Source organism: Penicillium manginii (assembly GCF_028828005.1).
Source record: "Penicillium manginii strain IBT 31320 chromosome Unknown utg000007l:1.0-2284322.0:1.0-2285126.0, whole genome shotgun sequence".
Lineage (NCBI taxonomy): Eukaryota > Fungi > Ascomycota > Eurotiomycetes > Eurotiales > Aspergillaceae > Penicillium > Penicillium manginii.
The window spans coordinates 519,644-542,985 of NW_026643108.1; the positions used below are offsets into that span (position 1 = coordinate 519,644).

Below are 23,342 nucleotides of genomic sequence, written 5' to 3' on the forward strand. Positions count from 1 at the left end.
TCCTCCTCTTCTTCTCTTCTTCTTCCCTCTCCACCTCAAATGCCCACGAAAGCGTGTTTCAAATATCTCGGTGTTTATTTCAAGATCATACGTTCTGCGGAGGATGGAAGAGTTGTTACTTGAGGGTGAGTTTTCCCGTGTTTTCCTTCGCGCGTCTCCCCTCGAGGAAAGACCAAGGCCCCGTCTCTGCCAAAGCTGCGAACGTGACAGACCACCCCGAATCCTTCACGATCGATCCAATCGAAAGACTAAGTGGGGAATATCACGATCCTTGATGCTGATGAAAATTTTCTAGAACCAGAGGAACTATCCGAGAGAAGTTCGAGAGCAAACGACCCAGGAAGGTTGCAGGATATCCTGTGAACCGCCCGTGGAAGGATGTGGTGAGTACACCTGATCTTGTGAATCGAACGAAACCCCTAGACTGACATGATTGAACAGACTTGAGTCCTGGATGAGCTTTCTGTGATCCGCTTGTTTCAGTTTTCGTGGGAAGAGTACCCCCTGGGTTGACCCACTCGAAGACTATCTTCATGTGTCCGACGAGCTTCTTGCTACTGTGGAAAAGTACCCTCTGGGTTGGCCCATTTGCAGAAGATCTTCGTGCTCCCGATGAGCTTCACGCTCTGCGAGATCCTCTTTATGAGATTCCTGATTATGACTTTAATGTCATTGAGAGAATGTTTGTGGAGTTTATTTCCAAGGCTGCCGTTGCTCTGATGGCATTGGCTCCTGGTTCTGAGCTTCGTGCTCTGAATATGACTTCAATGTCAGTGGGAAGATGCTTGAGAAGTTTATCTTCCAGGATCATCCAGTTGAAGAAGAGCTTTATGCTCTGGGAGTGTTGGGCTCCAGTTGATGTGTTATCCCGTTGGGGAAAACCTTGGTTTTCTTATCTTTGAATTCTGTGGCTTGGCCTCTGTGCTCGCGCATGCCTCGCCATCTCGTGTTATCGGGCTTACACTACCTTCGATCAATGCGAACACGCTTTTTTCATAAAACGTGTCGGCTTGTCTGATCGTTAGGAGAAGATATCGTGTTGTTCAAGTGCCAGAGCTCACCGGCTCTTGGTCATCATTCTCCCACTGGCACTTCTAGGCTTGACGCGTGCAACCCCATTAATTTATTGTCAAGGCCATCTAATTTGGAGAAGACTGGTTTCCGTCCCTGAAAGATGTTCTCAAATCCGTGCTGCTCTATGTAGAGTAGGTACGGAGCTTTGTGGGCGATGATGCGAAGACACAAACTTTGGAATGGACTAGGGAGTCAGTCAGTATAGTCTGCTCCTGGTGTGGCCAGCCACCGGCTGATACCTTTTAAGAAGGAATCAATACTCTCGACGTTAAAAGCTAAAACAAACTGGTATCAACTAGTACTTTGTCGATGACATGTCGGTTTTCTACGGTACGAATATGCATAGGTTACAACGACATCGATGAGATTCTAAGAACGTACGAAGAGCAATAATTCATTTCGAAAGTATCTACCAAATAGCCTGCTGAAGAATTTAATGATTCATGCACTAATAGTCCCCATCAAATTGGCCGAGCGGTCGTCCTGAATTGAAAAAAGTATCTCTGGCGGATTTGAGCCGGATCGTAAACAACCCACTCATTGTGGTTCCACCGACCTGAAGAGAAAGTGAGCACGGATTTAGGATCAATCTTCGAATTGGATCTTCCGCTAGGCGTATCAGGCATTTGGACACCCGCTAGGCTTGGATGCACAGCTTCGGCATCGCACCATTTGTTGTAGTCTGTCTTCCCCGCGGCGAGGTACGAAATATGGCCCTGCTTATGCATAGCTTTTATAACGCCAGGAGGCGCCACATCGCATACCTGTGGCTTCTTGCCCACTTCAACCTCACACAGAAGCATGCAAGAACCGGGATCACCAGGCATGTGTCGGCAATACGAAGCCGATTTGGAAGAAACGTCAGCAAAATAAATACCGTTTATTGGGCTTTCCGTGGTAACTCGTGTTTGGGCATTCGTTCGCAGTCCTTGGCTTAAGATTCCAATCCAGTTGACTGCGCTACTTCCGTGGAATAATAGGCGCCGGTCACCAACGAGGGTACTGTGTGCTTTTTGGTATCTCTCGAAACGTTCATACTCCCCCTCGCGTTCGATTCTGAAGATGTTGACCGGCTAGAAATAAACCATCGAGTTAGAAGGCTGTAATAATTGGAATCTCAAACGAATTCAAAAAACGCACCTCAACGGAGAAGCTGTGCCGGGGGGATACCGAGCTGCTCAGAAAGTTTGCCAGTGCCTTATACTCTGCAGTGCCAGCTTTCACTATTTCAAAATTAGTGGTGCCGAAATCATCAATCGGGACAGAGAGCTAACCAGGTGTCATGCTCGCCAGACCGAGCCCTCGATAGGCGCGATTGAGAATTTGATTTTTTGAAACTTTGGTGGAGTTTTCCATGAGATCAAGGGAGAACGATAGATTGTGCAAGAGCTCGAGAGCGGCTCTCTCTTGCTTCAGCCAGCTTTTGTCCTTTGAATGGGCTGGTAAATCCCATTTTGGCGGAGCATCAAGGTGGTTGTTCCACATCAGCGCCAGATAGCATCTCCCGAGAACAAGGAGGAGTCTGGCACGGGGTTCGTCACTTCTTTGATACTTATCAAGAGCTATTTCGCTGGCTCTCTCCAAGAGAGACTGCGCAGCACGTAAAGTGGCTCGGATCTGCCATGGCTTATTGACCAATCTACCACCTGAAATTCTCTTGATTGATGCCAACATGTGTTGTTTTTGACGGGGGTCAAAAATCACATCCAATACTTTGTAGACCTCGGAAGGAAGATGGGTGCTGCTGAGGGCTTGGTCGTGTTTTCCGTCCCTGGAAAGAAGGTATCCTCGGTTTCAACGTCTTCAAATATGCGAGGCACAAAGACGTATTGACCTTCTTTAGGGTCGTCCCAGCGATTTTCCCATAAAAGACCAGTCTTCTTCTCAAAGTATTCTTCAAACTGAACCTGGGGGGGATTTTGAGTTTCGTAAAGGACGCGCACCGTGAGCCCAAAACTGGAAGGCCTTCGTCTTCAAATTGTAGAGAATCTGTAAATGGTCCATATCAGCCACGTAGCTTGCAACAGTGCCGTTTGACTTCTTGGTTGAGTTGTCTTTGATCAATGTAGCATCCCAGATCAAATTGTTGGCATCCAACCAAACGACAAGATCAGTTTCTGTCATGGTATTAGTTTTATGCAATACAAGATCATCAGAGCAAGCTTACTAGGGCCAACATATGCATCAGCGATGATTGCGTTAAGCTCTTGCTTTTTCTCGTCGATTTTCGCATGAGTCTTCGGAGGGGATCTTGCAAGGGGCTTCTTGTGAGATGCATCGGGGGATTTGACGGGAGGCTTTGCAGGAGGTTTCTCATCTGAGGCCTTGGCCTGACCTTTCCTTTTAAAAGGATTTACAAGCAAGAATTTCTTGGTGTCGAGCAGCATTTCTTTCTCAACAGACAGGAAAAACCAGTCCTGACTGACGACTTGCAAGCCTTCCGTTACCGACGCTTCCTTGACTATGTACAGAGAACCAGTAAGTAATTAAGACAAGCATAATATTTCAGACAGGGAGTAAAGTTCAGACCTTTTTTGAACTCAACGTCGACTGCTCTCCGTGATGCGACTAGATGCGTGCAAGCGGCAATGTCAAGAGCCTCAAATCTTCCACCATATCGCTCTGTTAGACGCTGAATATCACCTGTATTCAGGATATTAATAAATATCAAGAGGGTATTTTACTCCAAACCGGTCTAGTACATACTGTGCATTTGTCCATCAGAGAGATTACCACTCACTGCGATGGTTAGATTGGTCAAGAAGGGGACGGGTGAAGTCATGATAGTAGTAGATTTGATGGCGACGTCTGGGAAAAGGAATGAGAAATGGTAAAATAAAAATTCAAACTGGTGCTCTCGTTAAATAAACTAGCTTGACAATGCCAGGCCATTTGCATGGATGTACCATTACTACAAAGATTTCATTGTGGGCAATAATATCATTGATACTCTCATAGTAATAGATAGACCGGTTATCTGAGCATGAATAACATCATGATACTTCATCAAAAGCAAACATTATCATGAAAGCAAACGGCGAAATAACGGCATGAACCATGAAATTGCAGCAGTGGCCCATGCCAGTCCGCACTTTGGACTTTGGTTAAATGGGCGTAAAGGATAGGAACTTCCCAGAAACACAATCCCGCAAGCTTGATCCCCCCAGAAAAAGATAAAACTGAAAATAAAACAAAAAGAATCTTCCGCATCCTAGTAAAGTAATTGACCCATTTCCCTTTCCCTGCTTCCCCTTCCCGCTTCCTTCTTCTTTTCAATTGCTTTTGAAATAGTTGAAAGCAACAACGGGACCCAGCCCAACCTGCTCGGCCCAGGAATCTAGGTCGTAGCGCATGCGAGACATATTACCCAGCTTTTTGCCATTTCGGGGTGCGTGCTTCTTGAAGTCGAATCCCTCAGGCTCCTCGTAAAGGAAGAAGATGTATCGATGAGGGGAGCTGCCAGGAGGTGGAGCTGGACCGATGTAGTTCGCCACAAAGGGCTGGCGCGTGTCAAGGGACGAAGAATCGGTGACCTTGACGCCGGGCTGGATCCAATGCAGGATAGGTCCCAGAGCACCGAAAGATGGGAAAGGTGCATCGATGTCGAGACTCACGACGAGGTACGTCTTGGAGGGATCCGCTCCGTCAAACGACAGGTTTGGGGGAGATTGAGCAGCTGGAATTCGTCAGGTCTAGCGTTATCAAGGGGGGAGAGAAATACGGACCTGAACGCGCAAGATACTGGCCTGGCTGGATAGCCTGGTCACCGGCCTTGAGGCCCAGCACCTTGGACTTGTCATTCTCAATGAGGCTAAAAGCCTTCTTGACGTGGTCGTTGGTCGGCATGGTGATTTTCGTGAGAGCGCGATGATGCGAAGAAGCGACGATGTGGGAGTGTGTGGAAAACAAAACAGAGCACCTGGGAAGTGAGCAAAGTAGGAAAGTAGGGCGAGTCAAGCTTTCGGCGATAGCAATTTAAATCCGGGCCCACCCGTGTACTTCGAGGTTACTCTAGGGTACTCTACTTCCAATTGATTGACAAAACAATGATTCAGCTTGGACAATAGACATGGTAAATAAAAACACCAAAGAGATTCCCCGTACTAGGCAGTGCTCAGTCAATGAATTCCTCGGTAGGCACTAAAAGTTCCAAGTTGCGGCCTGCTTGAGATCAGGATTGTTCCAATAGTAACCAAAGAATAAGGTACCCGGCAATAATCCAAAGTCATACAAAAAAAAAGTGAATGAGGGAGAAGATGAACTATCATCTTAGACATAGACAAGGCTCCTATTCATGCCAATAGTACTGCCTCGAAATCCCCAACCTCAATCAATACTAGCCGTGACTTTAACAGGCAGACTAAGAACACCCTCATCAGGATATGGGTTTCCAAAGTCTCGCACAAACATGAGTTGCTTCTTCGAGCTCTCATCTATCTCCAAATCGAACCTTCGGACGAGCGTTGCAATTGTCATAAACAACTCCGCGTAGGCTAAACTAGAGTGTAAAAATTAGCAGATGCCGTAAAGGTTGGGTCGAGAATAGTATACTTGATTCCCAAACAATTTCGTGAGCCCTTTGAGAAATTCACCAGGTAGCGACCAAGGTGTTCACCCTTGGCTGTAGCGCGCATCCACCTTTCAGGCTCGAAGACCTCAGGGTCGGGGAAGATGTCAGGGTCATTCAAGACGAAGAAGTGTGTTTCGCTGACCAGTGTCTGAAAGTCCCATTACATTAATATCACACAACACAAATGGTTTCTAGAGGAACAACACCACTCACACCAGGCGGGATTTGATAATCATTATACACCAGCGTCTCCGTCGGCGCAATCCGAGGCGATCGAGTAGAAATCCCCGTCGAAACGCGCAGAGCCTCATAAACAACCCCAGAAAGATACGGCAGTTGCTCAAGTTCGTTCCAAGACGGACACGACTCCGGCGTCGGCATTATCGTTCTCAGCTCCTCCCGAAGCTTGTTCTTAACCCTCTCATTGGTGTAAATATGAAAAGCCCCAAGTGAAAGAGACCGAGCAGTCGTCTCGGTACCAGCAATCGCCATCGTGAATCCTTCATCAGTCAATCGCTCCACATCCAACATATGCGGTGGCATAGCTGGCGAGCAAAGTTTTTCCATAACACAGCCATTCTCCGAGTGATGTCCGGAAAGAAATTTCCTAACACGCTGCCTCAAATCATCCTTCTGAAGCGTCAGCGCAACCGCAAAGGGATTCATCACTCGAACCAACGCAAGCGGCAACGACTTCATAATCGCAGGGACAAAAGGAAAGAAATAAGCAACATGAGCCGAAGTAAACAGCTGAATGATCCCGTCCCGAATATGCTCATTGAAATCCTCCTGTTCCAAATTCCCACTCTCAAACCCGAACACATAGTGAAGAATTATATCCGTGGTTAGCGCCGAGAACCCCGCGTCTAACGAGATAGTCCGACCTGTCTGACACGCCTTTGAAAGATGGCGGTAGAATTGGTCGAGGCGTTTCTTGATGTCGGTCTCATTCTGGCTTATTGCTTGCTTCGAGAAGGATGGGTTCAGCGATGCGCGGCGTTCGCGGTGGACTTCTGCCGAGATTGCGGCAAAGACGCTGCCATCTACGTCGAATTGGCGGACGGCTGGACCGTCCTTTTCACGTTTACGTGCTGCGCCGGCGTATATTTCGTCGTAGTAGTCTGAGTCTTTGATGTGGATTTCCCGTGGGGTTATGCGGATGATGGGGCCTGGGTTCAATGTGAGATGAGATGAGATACATCTGAAAATCCTCGGTCGGAGACAGGGTTACGGACCGTAGATTTCATGTAGACGCTCGAGCTCCCAGACAAAGGACCCTTTTTTGACGACGTTGAAGTAGCACTCGTATCCGCTTGTGATGGCGGCCAACTTGGGGCCGGGAAACCGGCTGAGTGGATGGAAATAGAGTCGATAAATACTACGGATGGCCAGCCAGATGAGGCCGCCGAGAATTGCACAGGCTGCTAAACCGGCCATTTGTGTTGTCTTTTAACCTGTGGTGAGGGTTGGAGTGACGGCCGTTATAGAACGGTTATGGGACTCGAAGGGAAATTTGAAGGACAAGTATTTCCCGTCTTAAATGCGTTTCGTCCCCCATCTAGCTCCATCGCACGATAATCACGAGTCTAAGGCCCTTCGTTGCGCATTACGGTGGAACTGAGGAACGTTTGTGACACAGATGCGCCTGTCATAGGTGACTCGACACGCAGGTTGGGGTATCAAAGGGTAGTCTGCCCAGTTTCCGGCCAATGGATTCAGCTTTCATTTTACGCCACGACGGAGCTAGTTGAGATGAAAGCGGGGATTTCAGGTCGTCTCGACCACAATCTCCTCGGGAACTTGGCTTTAAATAGTAAATATTGCACTTTGACCACCGCCGTGCTGACCCTCAGGGGGGCGGGCATCTTGACGATCTTCCAAGTTGGTGGAGGTGTGGGTCGATTAGGGCTAGTACTCGTACATAGTAACTATGTACTAGTTAGTACACTGCCTGGCCAAAACTATGTCGATTCTCCAGCCTGAGTTCAGATTGCAATTTACCTGCCTAGGTACCTAGGTACCTAGGCAGGTAATTGCGTTGGATTGGTATCTAAATGAAAGAGTATTTGCATGTTAACTTGGCTGCAGATTGTAATATTCCTAGCGTTGCCACCATATAGTACGCTAATGCATCACATTCGCATGGGCCAAACAGCGTAGGTCGGTTAGGTCACGGAACTGTCAGACAGGGGATTGGCTGGTCTAGGATGAGATTATCTGAGCCTGGCCGAACATGAACATGAAGCGGTGCCCAGGTGGGTGGATGTAGCCGAGAGGCCGATATTCCAGCCTTGGGGGAAGGTATCCAAGGTTGCCCAAGTGTTCAATCTCTCGAAGAGTGTGTTATGATTTCTCTTTTGACATACAGCAGGTCAAATTCTACTTCAACTTGAAATATAGTATATATTCTTTATAGCAGCTGTTTATCGAGCAGCAGGAACTTGAAGAATAAGACGTAATAAAGGATATACAAAAACTCCCAGCACTCATGCAGACGCTAAGAAATACACAACAGAACTAACCCAATCAATCCACACCCCAGACAGAATCAGCGCTCTGCCAGCCTCCGCAAACCCGAACTCCTAGATAATGCATATGGACGAGGTATCATGTTTTATACAGCAACGAAAATCGTGACGAATTCAAATGGAACAGAACCGGATGTTTGCCGGGCGGAATTACGCAACATCGGCGGAGATGTGTGCGAGGTCTTGCTTGTCGGACTTGACATGGGAGGATGTGGGTGTCCCCTCTGAGTCGGCGGTCGTGGCAGTAGAAGCAGGGACGATGGCCTCGCCTTCGGCCTTGTCTCCGTGGACTTTGTCTTCGAGTTCGGCCAGACAGAGCGATTCATCTAGCTTCTCTGCAAATTCCGCGTCCTTGGGTTCGATTGTGTCGCCTGACTTGGCAGATATGGCAGAGACTGATTCCTTACGGTCAGAGTCTGCCGTAGCCGCCGGAGTCATATCCTTCACCGGGGTGTTGCTTTCCTCCAGGTCGTCGTCGCCGTTGGCAGACAAGAACTCATCCCTGTCGGCGGGGAATTCAGACTCCGATTCATCGAGAAGATCGTCATCGTCCTCATTCACAACAGCCGGGAGGACGGTGTTGGCTTGAAGCATCTTCACGTTGGAGGGCAAGGCCGATGGTTTCTGGACAGTCTCGACGGAGTGGACGGACTCATACTCGACATCGGTGGGCTCGGTGGAATGCGAGCGAGCTGTCGGGGATGGTGATTCCCGGCTAGAACCAGAGCCCCAAGTGTGTCGAGGGTGACGTGGAGGCAGAGCAGGAGGCGTAGGACGCTTAGGAATGGTGACCAGACGGGCGCGGGTAAAGGTTGGCGACGTGCGCTTGGAATCCGATTCTTCCATAATGGAAGACGCTTTGCTTTCCGGTCTGGAAACGGCCACATTGCTCACCTCGTGCACTTCAACATCATCGTCGGATTCGTGGGTGTCTCTATGCGGGGCTCCGCTTAACTCCCTCTCTTCCTTCCTTTCCTCCTCTTCCTCCTCCCCTCCGTGGATCGGTACAGTATCCCATTGTGCATCTTCATCCCAGTTACTTACCGGGATACCCGTGGATTCTTTCGCGCTGCGTGAGGACGCTCGGCTTACTGACGTGGTGGCAGTTAGCGGGGCCTCATCAGTCTGAGTGCCACGGTCCACACTAGTGTAGCTCTGGACGCTGGCCCGCCAGCTATTTCGCGAGCTGTCGAGGCTGCGCCGGAACGTCGCGTAGACAGGACTGCCTATGCTCGGTTTGAATTGGAAGTTTTCAGGTGATGCTCTTACTTTTGTAGAAGCCTCCCGAATGAAGAGGCCCTCTGCTTCCAATGCCTTCACTCCGTATGGATCCGGATCGTCTGCGGCGGGGACGCCGAAGCCTTCCGTGTCCTGGAGGTTGATATCGCCGGGAGCTTCGCCGGGTGGCGGGATCACTTCTTCATCGACGTCGGTGTCGCCTTGGGCTGCTTTGATGGTTTGGTGGAGGGTTCGGAGGGAGTCTGGTGGGTTTCGGGCTTTGCCTGCCAGGATATCCGAGACGGAGATGCGTTCGCCGTAGAATTTCTCGTTCTCGTCGGTTCGTTCGATGACGATGGTTCCGTCAACGGCGACACCGGCGTAGAGTCCTTTACTCTTCATATAAGTCCAGACCGGAGCCTGTCGCTTGTGGACTTCGGAGTCGAGGACACCTCCGGCACCAACCGGGCCGGCGCTGACGGAGACTTCTCCACCGAGAGTGCAGCGCACTTTCTTAAACCCTTCCAAAGCCTCATAGGTATTGATAACAACGACGCAGTCATAGATATCAACGCCAGCCAAGAATCCAATACCGGCCGTGTGGAGCATGATTCCTGAGGGCGGGCTCCATTCGCCCGTTTCAGGGATCCGAGCCAGCAATACCCCACTACCGCCAGAACCACTCACCCAGAGACCAGTGCGCATGGTTGTAAAGATGGCCAGGCCCTTTGCATTTTTCACCACCTGCGCAGGGATTTTCTTGACAACCCGCTGCTTTCCCTTGGGGCGATTGATTTTGCCATCTGCGTCGGTATATTCTTCCGATTCAGCGGCATAGAAGCCATCCTTGCAGAAGCTGCGTAGAATGCGAGCGGCCTTGTCGCTTTCTTTATCGATGGCCATGGGCCAGAAGGCTTCTGCGCCCAGTTTGTTAGAAAGACGGTTGACGGGAGCGCCGAGCTTATCGATGGTGTCCCATGTCTTGTCGAAGCCTTTCTTCGAGTAGCGTTTCGTTTTTTTCCCACATGGTGGGCGGGGAGTATGACTGTGACTCCTCGGTCAGGTGCGAGAAAAGCGCAAGCAAGCGCGTCTAGCAGGTTCGGCGCCAACGATATATCTAATGCGCGGATGCGCTGCGAACAGCCGAGAATGCTTCACGATGCGGAATGCTGAGAGGTGGGGCGGAATGTATGATCCGTTGGAATGCGACGATCTGCGTGCAGTATAGAGAGTGGAAGAGCTGGAAGAGGTGAAGTTAGTATAGAAAGAGGGAAATGTGGTTGTGGTTGTGGCAGTGGCAGTGGCAGAAATTAAGTAAGAGTCAAAGTGAAGTCAAGCCGAGTAGCCGGGTGGCGGAATCTCGGGGATTTCTTTGGGATAGAATCGAGTTGGATGGGATGATGGGAATGCTTACGGGAGAGTGGGAGAGCGCGGATCTGGGGATCCGAGAATCCCAGAGAGTGAAAATAAGCAGAGAGGGGAAAGGAAAATAGCGAGGTACCAGGGCATATAGTATACTAGTATTTAACCATGAGAGTGCCCAATGCTAAAAAGCAAAGCCCTCACGGGTCTGACGGAAGTTCGTCAAAGTTGGTTCTAGACTGATTTTTGATGGTAACGCGCGGGCCGACGTCATTGACTGATTAATCTAGTATTACTATTACTATTCCTGCAGCCTATACCAAGTATTATACATAGGCTTTTACTATATTGCACCACTCTGCGGAGTGCTCCGTAATTGTTGACCTTTCCTACTCTTCATTCCGTACACTCCGTACAGAGCATCTTGCTATACATTCCAAATCACCCGACCCGAGTCAATAGTCAATAGTCCATGGTTCAGCTGAGCTGAATGCGTTTTCGATAGATCACTGCCCCACCGCTTCAGCCCCGGCAATTAAAGCCCGACGACACCCACTGGTCCATTCGGCATCGAGATCTCATCTGTGGGGAAATTTAGGGTCTTTGGCTTTCTTGCAAATCCAGACGGATCGGCTGCACTCTCTTATTTCCCAACCCTACCCTATACGGAGTATACTCTACGGATTATACTAATCCCATTGTTGGCCACGCTAGCCACTGCAGGGTCCATGTTTCCACTCGAGGGGGACCAGTCCGATCTAGAATCACTAGTCTATACTATAAGTATCATGTATACTGTTTGTCTACATCACCCAGGTATCTTACACGCACTCTGTAGAACTTCATCTCTGCTCCTGACCTTGTCGATCTTATGCTCTTCCTTAGACCGTCATGAGGTCAGAGTGCTCACGCTCGACAGCACAGCGTAACTCCAAATTTGTCACTTGATACGTGGACTATCCCCGATTGGCCTATCATTTCATTTAAAAAAGCAACGAGGACTTGCGTAAGGAACCCGGAGCTGCAGACCTCCTGCAACCCACACTAGCTCTGCATAAGTATCTGTACATACAGGGAACACGCCCGAACTAGCCAGGTGAACCAATTGTTCACGGCAATGACTTCACCTGTACATTTTTCATCGTCGAGGATGGGTGTTGCACAGGACTCAATAATTCCCCGACTCCAAGTCCATCTTCACCCAAGCTCCCGCACTATTGATCTATTGATCTGACAGACCAATAGGATCATTCTCACCATCACCCCTCACACATCCAATCGGAAATAACCCACACCAGCACAGTTCACTCTGGTCGGCCTGAATCGCCTGGGTTCTTCAACTTGAAAGGATAATCACCACATCTTCCCTATTCAGTACATAAATAGCAACTACCGGACGATCCCGCGGCTGGGATCGGGCTGGGATCTCTTAAAATTCGATATATCTTTCATTTACGGAGTAAGTTTAGTTTATGCGCAATTCGCAGCCGAGACAAAGTCTAGCAACACAGATGGGTGGTATAGAAACACAGAACTCAGGCGCCCCTTTTCATCCAAGGCTAACCCTATCACAACACACTAGAGAGCACCAAGCTCCTTCAGCTTGGAGACAAGGCCATCGACATCCTCGACCTTACCACCACCCTTGCGTGGGGGAGGTTCTGAAAGAGGAAATATCAAATTAGTCCAAGTTCCCTCATGCAACAGCAACACCGGGGGGGAAGAGTATACATACCAGTCACCTTAACAGTCTTCAACCGCCGCGTATCCTCAACGCCAAAGTCGGCGAGAGTCTTCTTCTCCAGCGGCTTCTTCTTCGCCTTCATGATATTCGGCAGACTGGCGTAGCGGGGCGTATTCAGTCGCAAATCAGTAGTGATAACGAGAGGCAGCTTAGCGCGCAAAGTCTCAACACCACCATCCACCTCGTGCGTGACCTCGACCGTACCCTCTGCATCCTTAATCTCGACCTTACTAGCCTGCGTCGCCTGCGGCCAGCCCAACAGACCAGCCAGCATTTGACCGGTCTGGCCCTGGTCGCCGTCAATAGCCTGCTTGCCCAGAAGAACGAGGTTGATGTTCTCCTTCTCCACGACACCGCGCAGCATCTTAGCGATGGTTAGGGGTTCGGGGCTGCCGTTTGCGTCGGGGACGTCGATGTGGAAGGCTCGGTCGGCGCCCATGGCCATGGCGGTGCGGAGGACGTCGGGCGTTTTGGGTCCGCCGGCGGAGAGGGCGAGGATGTTCTCGACTTTCATGGGGCTGCTGTTGTCTTCGCCGCGTTGGCGGAGGCTGACGGCTTCTTCGACGGAGAGTTCGTCGAATGGGTTCATTGAGTGCTTGACGCCCGTGGTTTCGACGCCCGTTTGGGCCTTGTTGATGCGGGGTTTGACCTAGTCGGGAAGAATATTTAGTTTTTGTTTGTGAGTGTAGATGTAGTTGGAACACGAGCGAGTGTGTGTATGAGCATGGGTATGAGCATGAGCACGAGCACGAGCACGAGCACGAATGCTCCGTTTGCTGTGCTGTGCTCTCTCCGAGTACGGTCGGCGGCCAATCGTCTCGGATTTGCTTTGGGGGGGGGACTGACCGCATAGTCGATAACCCGCTTGATGGGAACTAGAATGCGCAAGGCGCTCATGGTGAACTCGAGCTTTGGGTTGGTGAATGGGGAGTTAATGAGTCGAGATAGCAAGCGAGGGACCGAGAAGAGATGAGGACTGCGGTGACGGAGTGCCAAGCCCTTGAAAACGCCGACGCGGCCCGAGTATAGCCCTCTTCACACCACCTCCGCCAACCGAGGTTATGCCTTGCTGCATATAGCCGGTGATTTACTTGGGTGATTGTAAGAGTATTGTTTTGATAAGCCTCACATAGTACTAAGTATGTGCTTGTTATTTCTGACCATAGTTTTTTGGCGTGTATTTCCATGATGGTGGCCTGGCTCGTGATTGCGCTACATCTTTAACATGTGCCAGATGTAGATCTAAAATACAAACTAGTCAGGTCTCGTAACTAACCAAAATACACTTCAATTTATGTCAGTGATGAATGTATTGTTCTATGTATGATTCCCCTTCTTAAGTTCTAATCTCACCAAGTCTCCTGTTTGTACCGCCCACTCTTCTCCATCCCAATCAAATACTCCTCCGCCTGCGACCGGTTGTATGGCCCCGGTACCGGCCCTCCATCCCCATTCTGAAAAGCTTCAATGAGCGCCTCTCGTACAGCCTGGGGCATCTTCCCTGATGAACCACAGATATACACCGATCCTTGCATATCGTGAAGAAGACGGAAGAACAGTCCAAAATTCTGGCGCACAGTGTCTTGCACATAGACCTTTTGAGGCTGGTCCCGCGAAAACGCCGTGAGCACCTGCAGCGGGATCAGCGTGCTGAGATGCCCCCATTCCTCTTCGAAGAAAAAGTCTGAAGTTCGATTACGACCGCCGTAGAGGAGAACGGTGGGCCCAATTGGAGGTGCTACGCCTGGGTTTTGGTTGCGGAAGGCTTGGACTAGAGCTGCCTTTTCCCAGAGCATTGAACGGAGCGGAGCAATTCCTGTTCCTGGGCCGATCAGGATGTTTGATGCCGTTAGTTGCTGTTGGGAGGAGTTGAGACCGCCTGGTTGTAGCTGGATGCGAAGTGTGCTGCCAGGTCGAAGGGTGGAGATATACTTGGTGCACACACCCTCGCGGATGCGCTTGATCACGGTTTGGTATTTCACGATGGCGATGAGAAGCTCGAACTGTGTCTTGCCGTCTGCTGTTCTCTTGCGCTCTCCGCCACTAGCGATGCTGAACTGTCGGGCTCGCATTACAGGAAGGACAGAAACAGCGTGTTGCCAGGGGATTTTCACCGAGTCAAACTCGTGCAGGACTTCGATGATACTGCGGCGAGGTCGTGTGGTGTAGTCCCATAGTTCATCCAAGTATTCCGGGTTTGTAAATTCCAGGAGCCTTTCTTTATGCAGCTCGTTGTCTGTGTAATGAGCGACGGAGGAGAAAAATCCACGGCGGGGTATTCCACGAACGTCGAGGTAGTCGGTGAGGAGGGTGCGAAGAGTTAGGTTTGAGTACGACTCGACACCGGGGATCGGTGAAGCAGCGGTTGACTCTCCTGTAGGAACAAGGGAGATTGGTTTATCGGCCTGCTCGTTCCATCCCATCAAGTCGATGAGTATTTGTGCGTCCTTGGGGGAAGATTTCGGGGTTATTGCGATCATGTCGCCAGGTACGTAGTTGACGGATTCGGGAATGGTCAAAGCTATCCTTCGCACATCTTGCCAATGGTTCTTTGGAGTCACTCTTCGGTTCTCAGTCAAGGTTGAAGTAAATGTGTCGGGTAGAGGTCGGGCGTCATTGTCCAAATCAGTCAAGCCTGGATATTCGTCCATATCAGCTGCTGCAGCAGGATGTCCTGCCTCCGGAGGGGCGGATGAGTCGTCCTTCAAATGTAATACCCATTTCGGTGGTAGTTGGACATCATCTGGAATAGGGTGCTCTCCGGGCGCAAGAGGGTGTCGACCCAGTAGATGCTTTCGAAAGTCTGTTGCCCATGGGATAAAGGTTCCTTCAAGTCTGCCACAAGGTGATTAGCCATGAAGATGCAGTATCCTGGATGGTCTTACCCCTCGGGATGTTGCTGGTCTGCCTCGCCAGTTGGATAGATATCATTGGCACCCAATTGGACCAGCCGTTTATAGAGCTTTCGGACTGCCCAGTTGAACCTGGAAATCCCAGTTTAGCTTTAGTTACATATTCACCAAGTCCTATAGCACTCACTTTGGATATGAGCTATCCCCCAATCCGAAGGTTGTAAAATTGACCCCGCTGAGGTATGTCGCGGGGAGTTTCTTCAACAGCAGCGACTTCCAGAACTTGCGCGAGTTCGCCGGTAGGTCACCTTGACCAGTGGTGGAGATGACGAAGATGATGACAGTGAAGGAAGCAAGCACGTCCTATTCAGTGACGGCTCACCAGTCAGTATCAAAACAATTCTACCGAGCTCCTTTGTCAATACTTACTGGCGACGACTGGTTCAACTCGCAGACTTGCGTCGCAAAACGCAACCGCTCAGCTAGAGAGCCCAATTCTTCTGCAACCTCCTGTGCATTCCCAGTCTCGGATCCATAGAGAATCAGCGCTGACCGCGTCTGATCGGGACCCGAGGCCATTCTGGTGATTTGTTGTTTGAATGCCCCTCCGCATCTCAAAATTGCCAGTTGCCGATCTCGCTGGCTGACGTCATCACACATCGCCGGTCTCAGCTCCGGCTTGAAGAATCCGGTATTTACTACAAAGTATTCTAGAATACATAGTCAAGGCAATTTTATTAATGAGTACTAGTAATATGATTGGTTCTCATACAAAGACAACCATGTAAAATACAGTTAAGATGGAAGACGAAATGTCTCAGTCTTGTCCGACTTCGACTTTGACTTGAACGGGTCTCTCGGCGGTCTCCTCCTTCTTAATCTCAACAGTCTTCAAGTTCTTAGCCTCCTCACTGGGAAATGGTTTCCTAGCCCAAATTCTCCTAGCACGTTGGTAGGGATGATGACGAGGATTCAGCAACTCCTTTCTAATCCCCGCGATATAAACCTGCACTTCCTCCGAGGTCCACGGGACGGGCTTTCCATACTTGGTGAATAAGTGCATCGCATATCCCTCTAAACCAGTTAGCCAGTGCTGGAGGTTGATCAAACCAAGCTCTTTCATTGTTTTTTCCTTAGGCCACGGTCCAAGAGGCCACTTAGCATTTATTTCGTGGACATCGATGAATCCAGCCTTTTCGATCGATTCCCGCATTGTTTCGATGATGTTCATCGGTCTTCCGGACTCATCACCGGCTGCATCCCAGGTAGGTCCAACGCTAAAGAGAAGGTTATCCTTCGGAATGCTATCATCATCGCAGTATATATTTGGGTGGAGCTCAAGATGCTCAATCCAGCCACCGGGCTCGAGATTATCATAGCATTGCTTCATCAACTGCGCAGTCTCTTGAGGGGTGAAAGCACACTGTATAACGCGAAGGTGGATAAGATCGAACTTTTCGCGCCAGGTCCACTCGTGTAGGATATCGTCTACCTCGAGAATGCAGTTGGGAGGCATCCAGGTGACGGGAGGTGGAAACAGGTCGACGCCGCGAACGGTTGTGTCGGGAAACATATCGGCAACATCGATGGCCCAGGAACCCTTTCCAGTGCCGATATCAAGGATGTTCTTTGGCGAAGAGCCGAGGGGCGCTTGGAAGAGCGGATTCGTTCGGCCTGAATCTGCGACAAGGGCTGCAAGGTGTGTCGCTTCGTAGGTCTCGAACTGCTGTTCATCGGAAGGGTAGCAGTACTCGTTTTTCAGGGTCTGGTATCGTCTGCCATTCTCTATGATGCCCTTATATATCGAAGACCCAATTGAAGTGGTCTCGGATTGCCAGTCATCATCTTGATGATTCAGATAGATGTTTGGGTCCACGGCAATCGGCGCATCGTCGGCCATGATGGGAATCCGGGCGGTCGGATGGGATCGTGGTTTGGCCTGGCTCTGTCGGGGAAGACAAGGTCTTAAGTATGAGGTTGAAGAGAGTTCAAGACACGAAGGATCCCAAAGAGGATTGCGCCACGTTAAGCGAACGTGACGGTACTTTCTGTTTGAAGAACTAGCACTGATGATCTTCTCTAAATTCAGAGTGTGGGCTGGTGTAGTCTCCCCAAAAAAGTTGCCCCATGGCGGACCGCGACGATACCGTATAACCTAGTATATCCACTTGTCCAATGAAAGATGAATTTTTTTCTCCATTCATATGGCCCCACCTATCTTTCTGCCAGTCAAATATCGATTTGTACAGGGAATGATGTTAAAAACGTGTGAAGCCAAAACAAAGTTCTGTATATTAATCCCGACGTGCATCCACACTGCTGTGCTGGCGATACATGACGGAGTTCTTCTCCGCCGAGCCTTGTATCGAAATGGTAAGAGCCTTGGAGGATATAGTTGGCTATCTTAATACGCTCAAGCCCGTTGTCCTCAAACTTGAACCCCGCTAAAAGTTCCTTGGTACAAGTACGTGAGCTCTTGTCATATAATTTGAAGTGTCCAGGTGGTCGCATCAGACTGGTGCTGGTCACAGGCCCATGTGGTGATTGAGGAACTATCTGCAAGTCCCTGTTGAGAAGGCCTTGTTTTCTGAAGTTAGAGAATGCCAGGAATATCGAGACAGTACATTCGGTAGATTCTAACGTTGTAGCTGCAATGCTCACAAGAGCGTAATGACTGAAAACACCACCCGCCTGGCCAATGCAGATCAAAAAAGACCCAAGGTCCAAGTGAACACGCTAAAAACAAGAGCAAGGAAGAAAAGGAAAATAAAAAGGAAAAGCACGCGCGGAGCAGAAAAGAAAGGGTATCTAAGTCCGTGCTTCTAGAAATCCTCTTCACCACCGCCACCCCCATCACCCAGTCCATCGTCATCCATATCATCGCCGCCGTCCTCGAAGTACTTCTCGGCATTGTAGTCACCACCGTCGTCGTCCTCGGAGTCGAATTCATTGTCGGAGATTTCTTCTTGAGCATCCTCGTCTCCCTCGAGTAGCTCGCCTTCATCTCCATCTTCATCGCCCTCTTCCTCGTCGCCATCAGCTGCCCCCTTCTTCGACGGCTGAGCGGCGTCATCTTCGTCATCTTCGAAACCGCGCTTCATACCGGCTACGGTCATTGCAGGCTTGAAGCCGTCGACGGGGGCATCGGGTCGGAAGTCAGGACGGATGGTCTGCCAGAGGCTGCGGGGAAAGAATCGAGTTTCTAGCGAAGGATCAGCATAAGAGACGATATTTATAATTGGGGGGTCATTGAAAGGTGGAACCTACCGTAATCACCAGGGACGCGGGCACCAGCAATCTTGGGGACGGTCCGCCTTTTCTTTTGGTATCGACCAGCATAGGAGGGCATGCCATGGAAAGGGTCGAAATTGGCACGGGTGCTACTGCCTTTCTTCGAATTGGAGGAAGAGACGTCGATCACGGAGTAATAAGGTCCCTCGCGGTGGCGTTCGCGCAGGCTGCGGTAGTAATCGGTTGAGGTCTGCTCCCTCGGGCTAAGTTTGCGAGCGAGAGGGACAACATAATCCTTCCATAGATTGTCAGGGACCATATCGAAGACGAGAAGCAGAGACAAGCTCGAGAGACTTGAGTAGAGCTGGGTTGCCGAGCTTGAACAAAGGACCTACCGGGTAAAGAGGTGTTGGCGCAGTGTCAGGCTGACCACCAGGGTCGGCGTCCCAAGTGAACTCTGCGCCGGGTAGCCGCTTCCCTTTTGAGAATCGCGACATCGTTCTTTCCAAACAGCCAATTCAGTTCGAAAAGTGGGGGGGGAGCTATCTTCGTGTCATGTCATGTCAATGTCATGATGCAAGATCGAGGCTCACTGAAAGAAAAATACCGCCAGCCCGCCGACTCGCCGACTCACCGCCCTGCCCCGCATCTACCCTAGGATAGGGCAAATGCGAGGCTCTTCTCCACTTTCTTCTACTTAGACATTTATCTAGTAATACTAGTAGCAACGTGGGTTAAAATGATCATAGGTTTGTGACCATTTGTTGAATATATGGTTTCAAATTTGGAGCTTCCTACCATTTTCAACCCTATCTGTCACATTGACCTGCCTCCTAACGACTGCGTTTGCCAGGTCAAACTTAGCCCTGTTCTCAACCAAGCGTCTAATCACAAAGCTACTGGTATTGCACCTAACCGCTCCAATGCGGTGAATCTATCATTGTCTTTCAGGTGACTGTTTGCTCCATATTTAGTAAGAAACTCCATATATTTTAGTTTCCCAGGTATCCATCCGTCTTGGCTGCACAATCGACGTTTGTACCCGTTTGACTATTAGAACATTAAATATGATTCTATTCTTGCTCATTCCATATACTCACTCATTACATCCCCACGGTTTCAACCTGAGTGGAGCCGGCCTGCACTGGTCCCATGGGCCCTTCGTTCACCCGCTGTCGTAGTGTTCGCAGGATATCCTCGAATCCTTCCATCTGCCCCCCCACTTTCTCGGAGCTTATCGTGGAGTGCCACGAGAACTTCATGCTTTGCCGTAGCCACCTTCCAAACGGCATTTTGGGAATCACCAGCACCTCCTCCTACAAACTCCGCGTATGATCGAGGGGGGCTTGAACAGGTAAGGGAGGAGCGTGGTCAAGGCGGGTGGGGTGAGAACGGCCCAAGGACCAGAAAGAGGAAGAAGTCCACTTGCAGCGGGAGAGAGTTGTCCCAGACTCTCTTCTGATGGGAGTCTGAAACGAGATGAGGCTCCAGAGGCGTGCGATGCAGGGGGCAACGGTTGCCAGTTAGCCTTGACAATAGAATTCATGAAAGCGATCGCAGAGAGGGCAACATCCTTCATAACGAGGACATCCGCGGCGTTGACAACATCATTCCAGAATGTCGAGTGCTCATTGAGATAAAGGAAGTAAAGGATTCGAGCCGCAGCCGCCTCATGGTGCCAGTCGGTTGGAGTTTGGCCCGAGGTGTTCAAATCCATTGAATCCGAGTCGTGAGTTCGGGACGGTCCCTGGAAGACCTTACCCAGCACATCTAAAGCCTCTCCATTGGGAGGATTAGACGGGATGCTCAACAGAGGATTTGCACCGTGCTTTCCAGCTTCAATGAGTAGAACTCGAGGCAGACAGGCAAGGATAGCCATGTGACCAGTGGGAGCTTCACCATGAGCCCACTGTGCAGTTGGGATAGCAAGGGCCCGTGAAATACGCGAAATAATGCCGTCGAGAAGGGTAGACGGGTTTTGAAGTAGGTGGTTGGGGTAGAATTCGGCATATCTCGCCACGTAAGCCATGACCGGACCAGAAAGGTAGATCTGATCCACTGGATCAAGCTTGGAATCATCAAGGTAATATTCCAGTATCTGAGAATGGCGCTTTTCTGAAATGAGGAAGTCGAGAGCTGGAGATGAGAACGTTGACCCGGAGTGAACATAGGTTCGAGCAGATAACCCGGGCGCTTCGAGTTCCAGCAGGTCGCGGAAGAATCCCAATAGAGTCATATGCATTAGGACGTCGCCCCGGTCGACCATTTGACTCGCGGCGAAGTGAACCAGGCTTTGGCTGTTATATTGAGCCTCAATATCTGATATGTGAGATTTGGAAATGATATCCCAACGGATACGACCGGCTTTCACTAGGAAGCTCATCAACCTTCCTTGGGCCAAGGTCCGCTCACGCTTCGTCAAATCGCCGGGTGCACCGTCCTGGAGGCTGCAGAGACCGAATAAAAGAGCATATACATCTTTGTCAGTGAATACCCTTCTCCACATGAGACCTTGACCAGCATGTCCCTCTTCCCCGGCGGGATCATGTTCGGCCATGTCGAGGGGGCCGGCCAGATCGGCCTCCAATAGGGTCCACAATGTCTCGAGGGCCGCTTGAGCAACCGAAGTAGAGGAGGTCGACAGCCATAATTCCACCAGAGAGGAAACGAGGCTTGGATCACCTGCGACTATAGCAGCATCGCTAGGTCTTTGTCCTGCTTTGCTCAACAAAGACAAGGCGAGAAGGTTAACCGGCTCAGAAGGGGCTTTGAAGCCAGCGATGAGATTAATGGGTGGCTGGATGGAACGCAGATCGGCGAAGCTAAAATAACTCGTAGCTTTGATAGCAAGAGTAGTGAGAGGTGTCGGATCTTCCTGCAACACAGGCAGTAAAGCTGATATCGTAGATAAGAGAGTAGCGGGGACTGTGGTGTCAACTCCGTGGATAAGTTGAAGCTTTAATCGGTCGATCAGAGAAACATCGAGTGGGGTAGATGGATCCTGCTGGACTTTTTCCAGGTGCAACTTGACCGCATCAAAAGAAGTAGGAATAGCCATGGTAGGAAGTAGAGTTGATGTCAAGGGACCTTGGCCTTTGAACCTTTTGGAGAGAAAAACATCCGGCGGGGAAAGCTCCCCCCCCCCCCCCCAAAATGACCCGCGACCGCCTTGTCGCCCACCTCCAACTCCAACTCCAACTCCAACTGCACCAACTTGAATTTCCTTCTTCTCATATCCCCTCAACATTGCCATGGAATCCACACAGTCCCTCCTTTCCCAAAAGTCCTCAGACTCGGGGCTTCACATTCAGCTACACCCTCTAGTGCTCCTCACCATCTCCGATCACATCACCCGCCATGCCGCACGGCAGCAACAAGGCCCGACTATTGGGGCTCTTCTAGGCCAGCAAAATGGCCGAGAGATCACCATCGAGCATGTGTTTGAGTGCCCCGTCACAGATGATACAAATGAGGCTCTTCTACCCGTGTCATGGTTCGAGGAGCGACTGAAGCAATGTATGTTGACCCCTCTCCCAACCGGCCAGCTGATGCCGGTCTAATTGAATGCGCCTATAGTCAAGGATGTACACAAGGACCCTCCTCTCGATCTTGTGGGCTGGTGGTCAACCGCTTCACCATCAGGTCCTGATGTCTCACATCTCCCCGTACACCGCCAGCTTCTCCAAGATTACAACGAATCCGCGCTCTTTCTAGCCTTCCACCCCTCTCAACTCAAAACCGACACTCTCGGAGCGAAGCTTCCATTGACGATATACGAGACTGTACTTGAAGGAGAAAGCACCGCAGATGGCTCGAAGGACATGCAAATAGACGGGGAAGAGCGAGCAATGAACATCCGTTTCCGCGAGTTGCCATATTCCGTCGAAACCGGCGAAGCGGAGATGATTGGAGTTGATACTATTGCCAAGGGATCTGGAACTGCTGCATGGACCGAACCTGCAGCCCAAGGCTCAAATAAGACCAACAAGAATAAGAAAGAAAGCTCACAGGTGGAGCTAACGCAAGAGGAAGAAGAATGTATGTCCCTGCATGCTAATCCAGCGCCGCTCCGCTCTCCAACTTCAGCCCTTCTGACCAGACTAGTAATCGCAAACCTCAACACCCGCCTCAACGCCATTCGCACTCTTGAATCCCGAATCTCCCTCATCAAATCTTACGTCTCCAGCGTCACGGAATCAAATGATCCCGCCAACCCGTCCTCTCCGCAGATGTCGCATGCCATCATTCGCAACATCAACTCGCTCATCGCTCATCTCTCCATCCTGTCCCCGCGTGATTCGAACGCTTTCAGATCAGAAGTTCTCTCGCAAAACAACGATGTCAAACTCGTTTCGCTCCTCGGTCAAATGGGCGAAAGCGTCAAGGCCATGTCTGAACTCGGCCGCAAGTCGGTTATCGTTCAGGGAGCGCGTCAGACGAGACAGGCCCGCACACTCATGGAACCTAACGCTCTACCTAGAAACTTTGAGGAGGACCTCTTTCGTCAAGATGTGATGGGTTCCCGGGCATAGATTAAAAGGCTGCCTGCGCTTTCAAAGTTATCTTGATGGACTGCTCAAGGCGATGCTGCCCGTTTTCAAAGCTATACATGAGATTCTAGACGACATAATGAATGAACGCCTCCTATATCATTCAAGCGTACGGATTGTATCGTAGAAGTGTCAATGGTTAGATCACAAAATAGCCACGTTTGAGACATAGGGCTCTTCATTCATCAAAACAGTACTGTACAAATGCATGCT

General features: G+C 50.2%; 10 protein-coding genes across 10 annotated transcripts; 1 reads left to right on the forward strand and 9 right to left on the reverse strand.

Annotated features, from left to right (window-relative positions):
* Positions 1-1,535: 1,535 nt before the first annotated feature.
* N7533_010118 (putative poly(ADP)-ribose polymerase PARP) lies at positions 1,536-3,856 on the reverse strand (the record flags this gene model as incomplete). The annotated part of the gene is made up of 8 exons (XM_057106768.1): positions 1,536-2,147; positions 2,215-2,297; positions 2,349-2,617; positions 2,788-2,968; positions 3,018-3,191; positions 3,242-3,535; positions 3,586-3,717; positions 3,781-3,856. The coding sequence occupies 8 exons, from the start codon at positions 3,854-3,856 to the stop codon at positions 1,536-1,538; spliced, it is 1,821 nt and encodes a 606-aa protein (XP_056955985.1).
* Positions 3,857-4,346: 490 nt separating this feature from the next.
* On the reverse strand, positions 4,347-4,920 carry N7533_010119 (YbhB/YbcL family Raf kinase inhibitor-like protein; the record flags this gene model as incomplete). Its single annotated transcript, XM_057106769.1, has 2 exons — positions 4,347-4,750; positions 4,800-4,920. 2 exons carry the CDS (start codon positions 4,918-4,920, stop codon positions 4,347-4,349), a joined length of 525 nt encoding a protein of 174 aa, XP_056955986.1.
* A 480-nt stretch (positions 4,921-5,400) lies between these two features.
* On the reverse strand, positions 5,401-7,081 carry N7533_010120 (cytochrome P450; the record flags this gene model as incomplete). The annotated part of the gene is made up of 4 exons (XM_057106770.1): positions 5,401-5,572; positions 5,626-5,792; positions 5,858-6,813; positions 6,880-7,081. The coding sequence occupies 4 exons, from the start codon at positions 7,079-7,081 to the stop codon at positions 5,401-5,403; spliced, it is 1,497 nt and encodes a 498-aa protein (XP_056955987.1).
* Positions 7,082-8,322: 1,241 nt separating this feature from the next.
* N7533_010121 (lipid-binding SYLF domain-containing protein) lies at positions 8,323-10,293 on the reverse strand (the record flags this gene model as incomplete). The annotated part of the gene is made up of 1 exon (XM_057106771.1): positions 8,323-10,293. One exon carries the CDS (start codon positions 10,291-10,293, stop codon positions 8,323-8,325), a length of 1,971 nt encoding a protein of 656 aa, XP_056955988.1.
* A 2,037-nt stretch (positions 10,294-12,330) lies between these two features.
* N7533_010122 (electron transfer flavoprotein subunit beta/FixA family protein) lies at positions 12,331-13,393 on the reverse strand (the record flags this gene model as incomplete). The annotated part of the gene is made up of 3 exons (XM_057106772.1): positions 12,331-12,413; positions 12,488-13,145; positions 13,343-13,393. The coding sequence occupies 3 exons, from the start codon at positions 13,391-13,393 to the stop codon at positions 12,331-12,333; spliced, it is 792 nt and encodes a 263-aa protein (XP_056955989.1).
* Positions 13,394-13,845: 452 nt separating this feature from the next.
* On the reverse strand, positions 13,846-15,927 carry tah18 (NAPDH-dependent diflavin reductase; the record flags this gene model as incomplete). The annotated part of the gene is made up of 4 exons (XM_057106773.1): positions 13,846-15,331; positions 15,382-15,480; positions 15,536-15,711; positions 15,778-15,927. 4 exons carry the CDS (start codon positions 15,925-15,927, stop codon positions 13,846-13,848), a joined length of 1,911 nt encoding a protein of 636 aa, XP_056955990.1.
* Positions 15,928-16,165: 238 nt separating this feature from the next.
* Positions 16,166-17,248, reverse strand: N7533_010124 (class I SAM-dependent methyltransferase; the record flags this gene model as incomplete). The annotated part of the gene is made up of 1 exon (XM_057106774.1): positions 16,166-17,248. One exon carries the CDS (start codon positions 17,246-17,248, stop codon positions 16,166-16,168), a length of 1,083 nt encoding a protein of 360 aa, XP_056955991.1.
* A 922-nt stretch (positions 17,249-18,170) lies between these two features.
* N7533_010125 (DNA-directed RNA polymerase III subunit C31) lies at positions 18,171-19,076 on the reverse strand (the record flags this gene model as incomplete). The annotated part of the gene is made up of 3 exons (XM_057106775.1): positions 18,171-18,550; positions 18,616-18,874; positions 18,975-19,076. The coding sequence occupies 3 exons, from the start codon at positions 19,074-19,076 to the stop codon at positions 18,171-18,173; spliced, it is 741 nt and encodes a 246-aa protein (XP_056955992.1).
* Positions 19,077-19,879: 803 nt separating this feature from the next.
* N7533_010126 (uncharacterized protein) lies at positions 19,880-21,637 on the reverse strand (the record flags this gene model as incomplete). The annotated part of the gene is made up of 1 exon (XM_057106776.1): positions 19,880-21,637. The coding sequence occupies one exon, from the start codon at positions 21,635-21,637 to the stop codon at positions 19,880-19,882; it is 1,758 nt and encodes a 585-aa protein (XP_056955993.1).
* Positions 21,638-21,830: 193 nt separating this feature from the next.
* Positions 21,831-23,111, forward strand: N7533_010127 (COP9 signalosome complex subunit 6; the record flags this gene model as incomplete). The annotated part of the gene is made up of 2 exons (XM_057106777.1): positions 21,831-22,095; positions 22,156-23,111. The coding sequence occupies 2 exons, from the start codon at positions 21,831-21,833 to the stop codon at positions 23,109-23,111; spliced, it is 1,221 nt and encodes a 406-aa protein (XP_056955994.1).
* Positions 23,112-23,342: the final 231 nt, after the last annotated feature.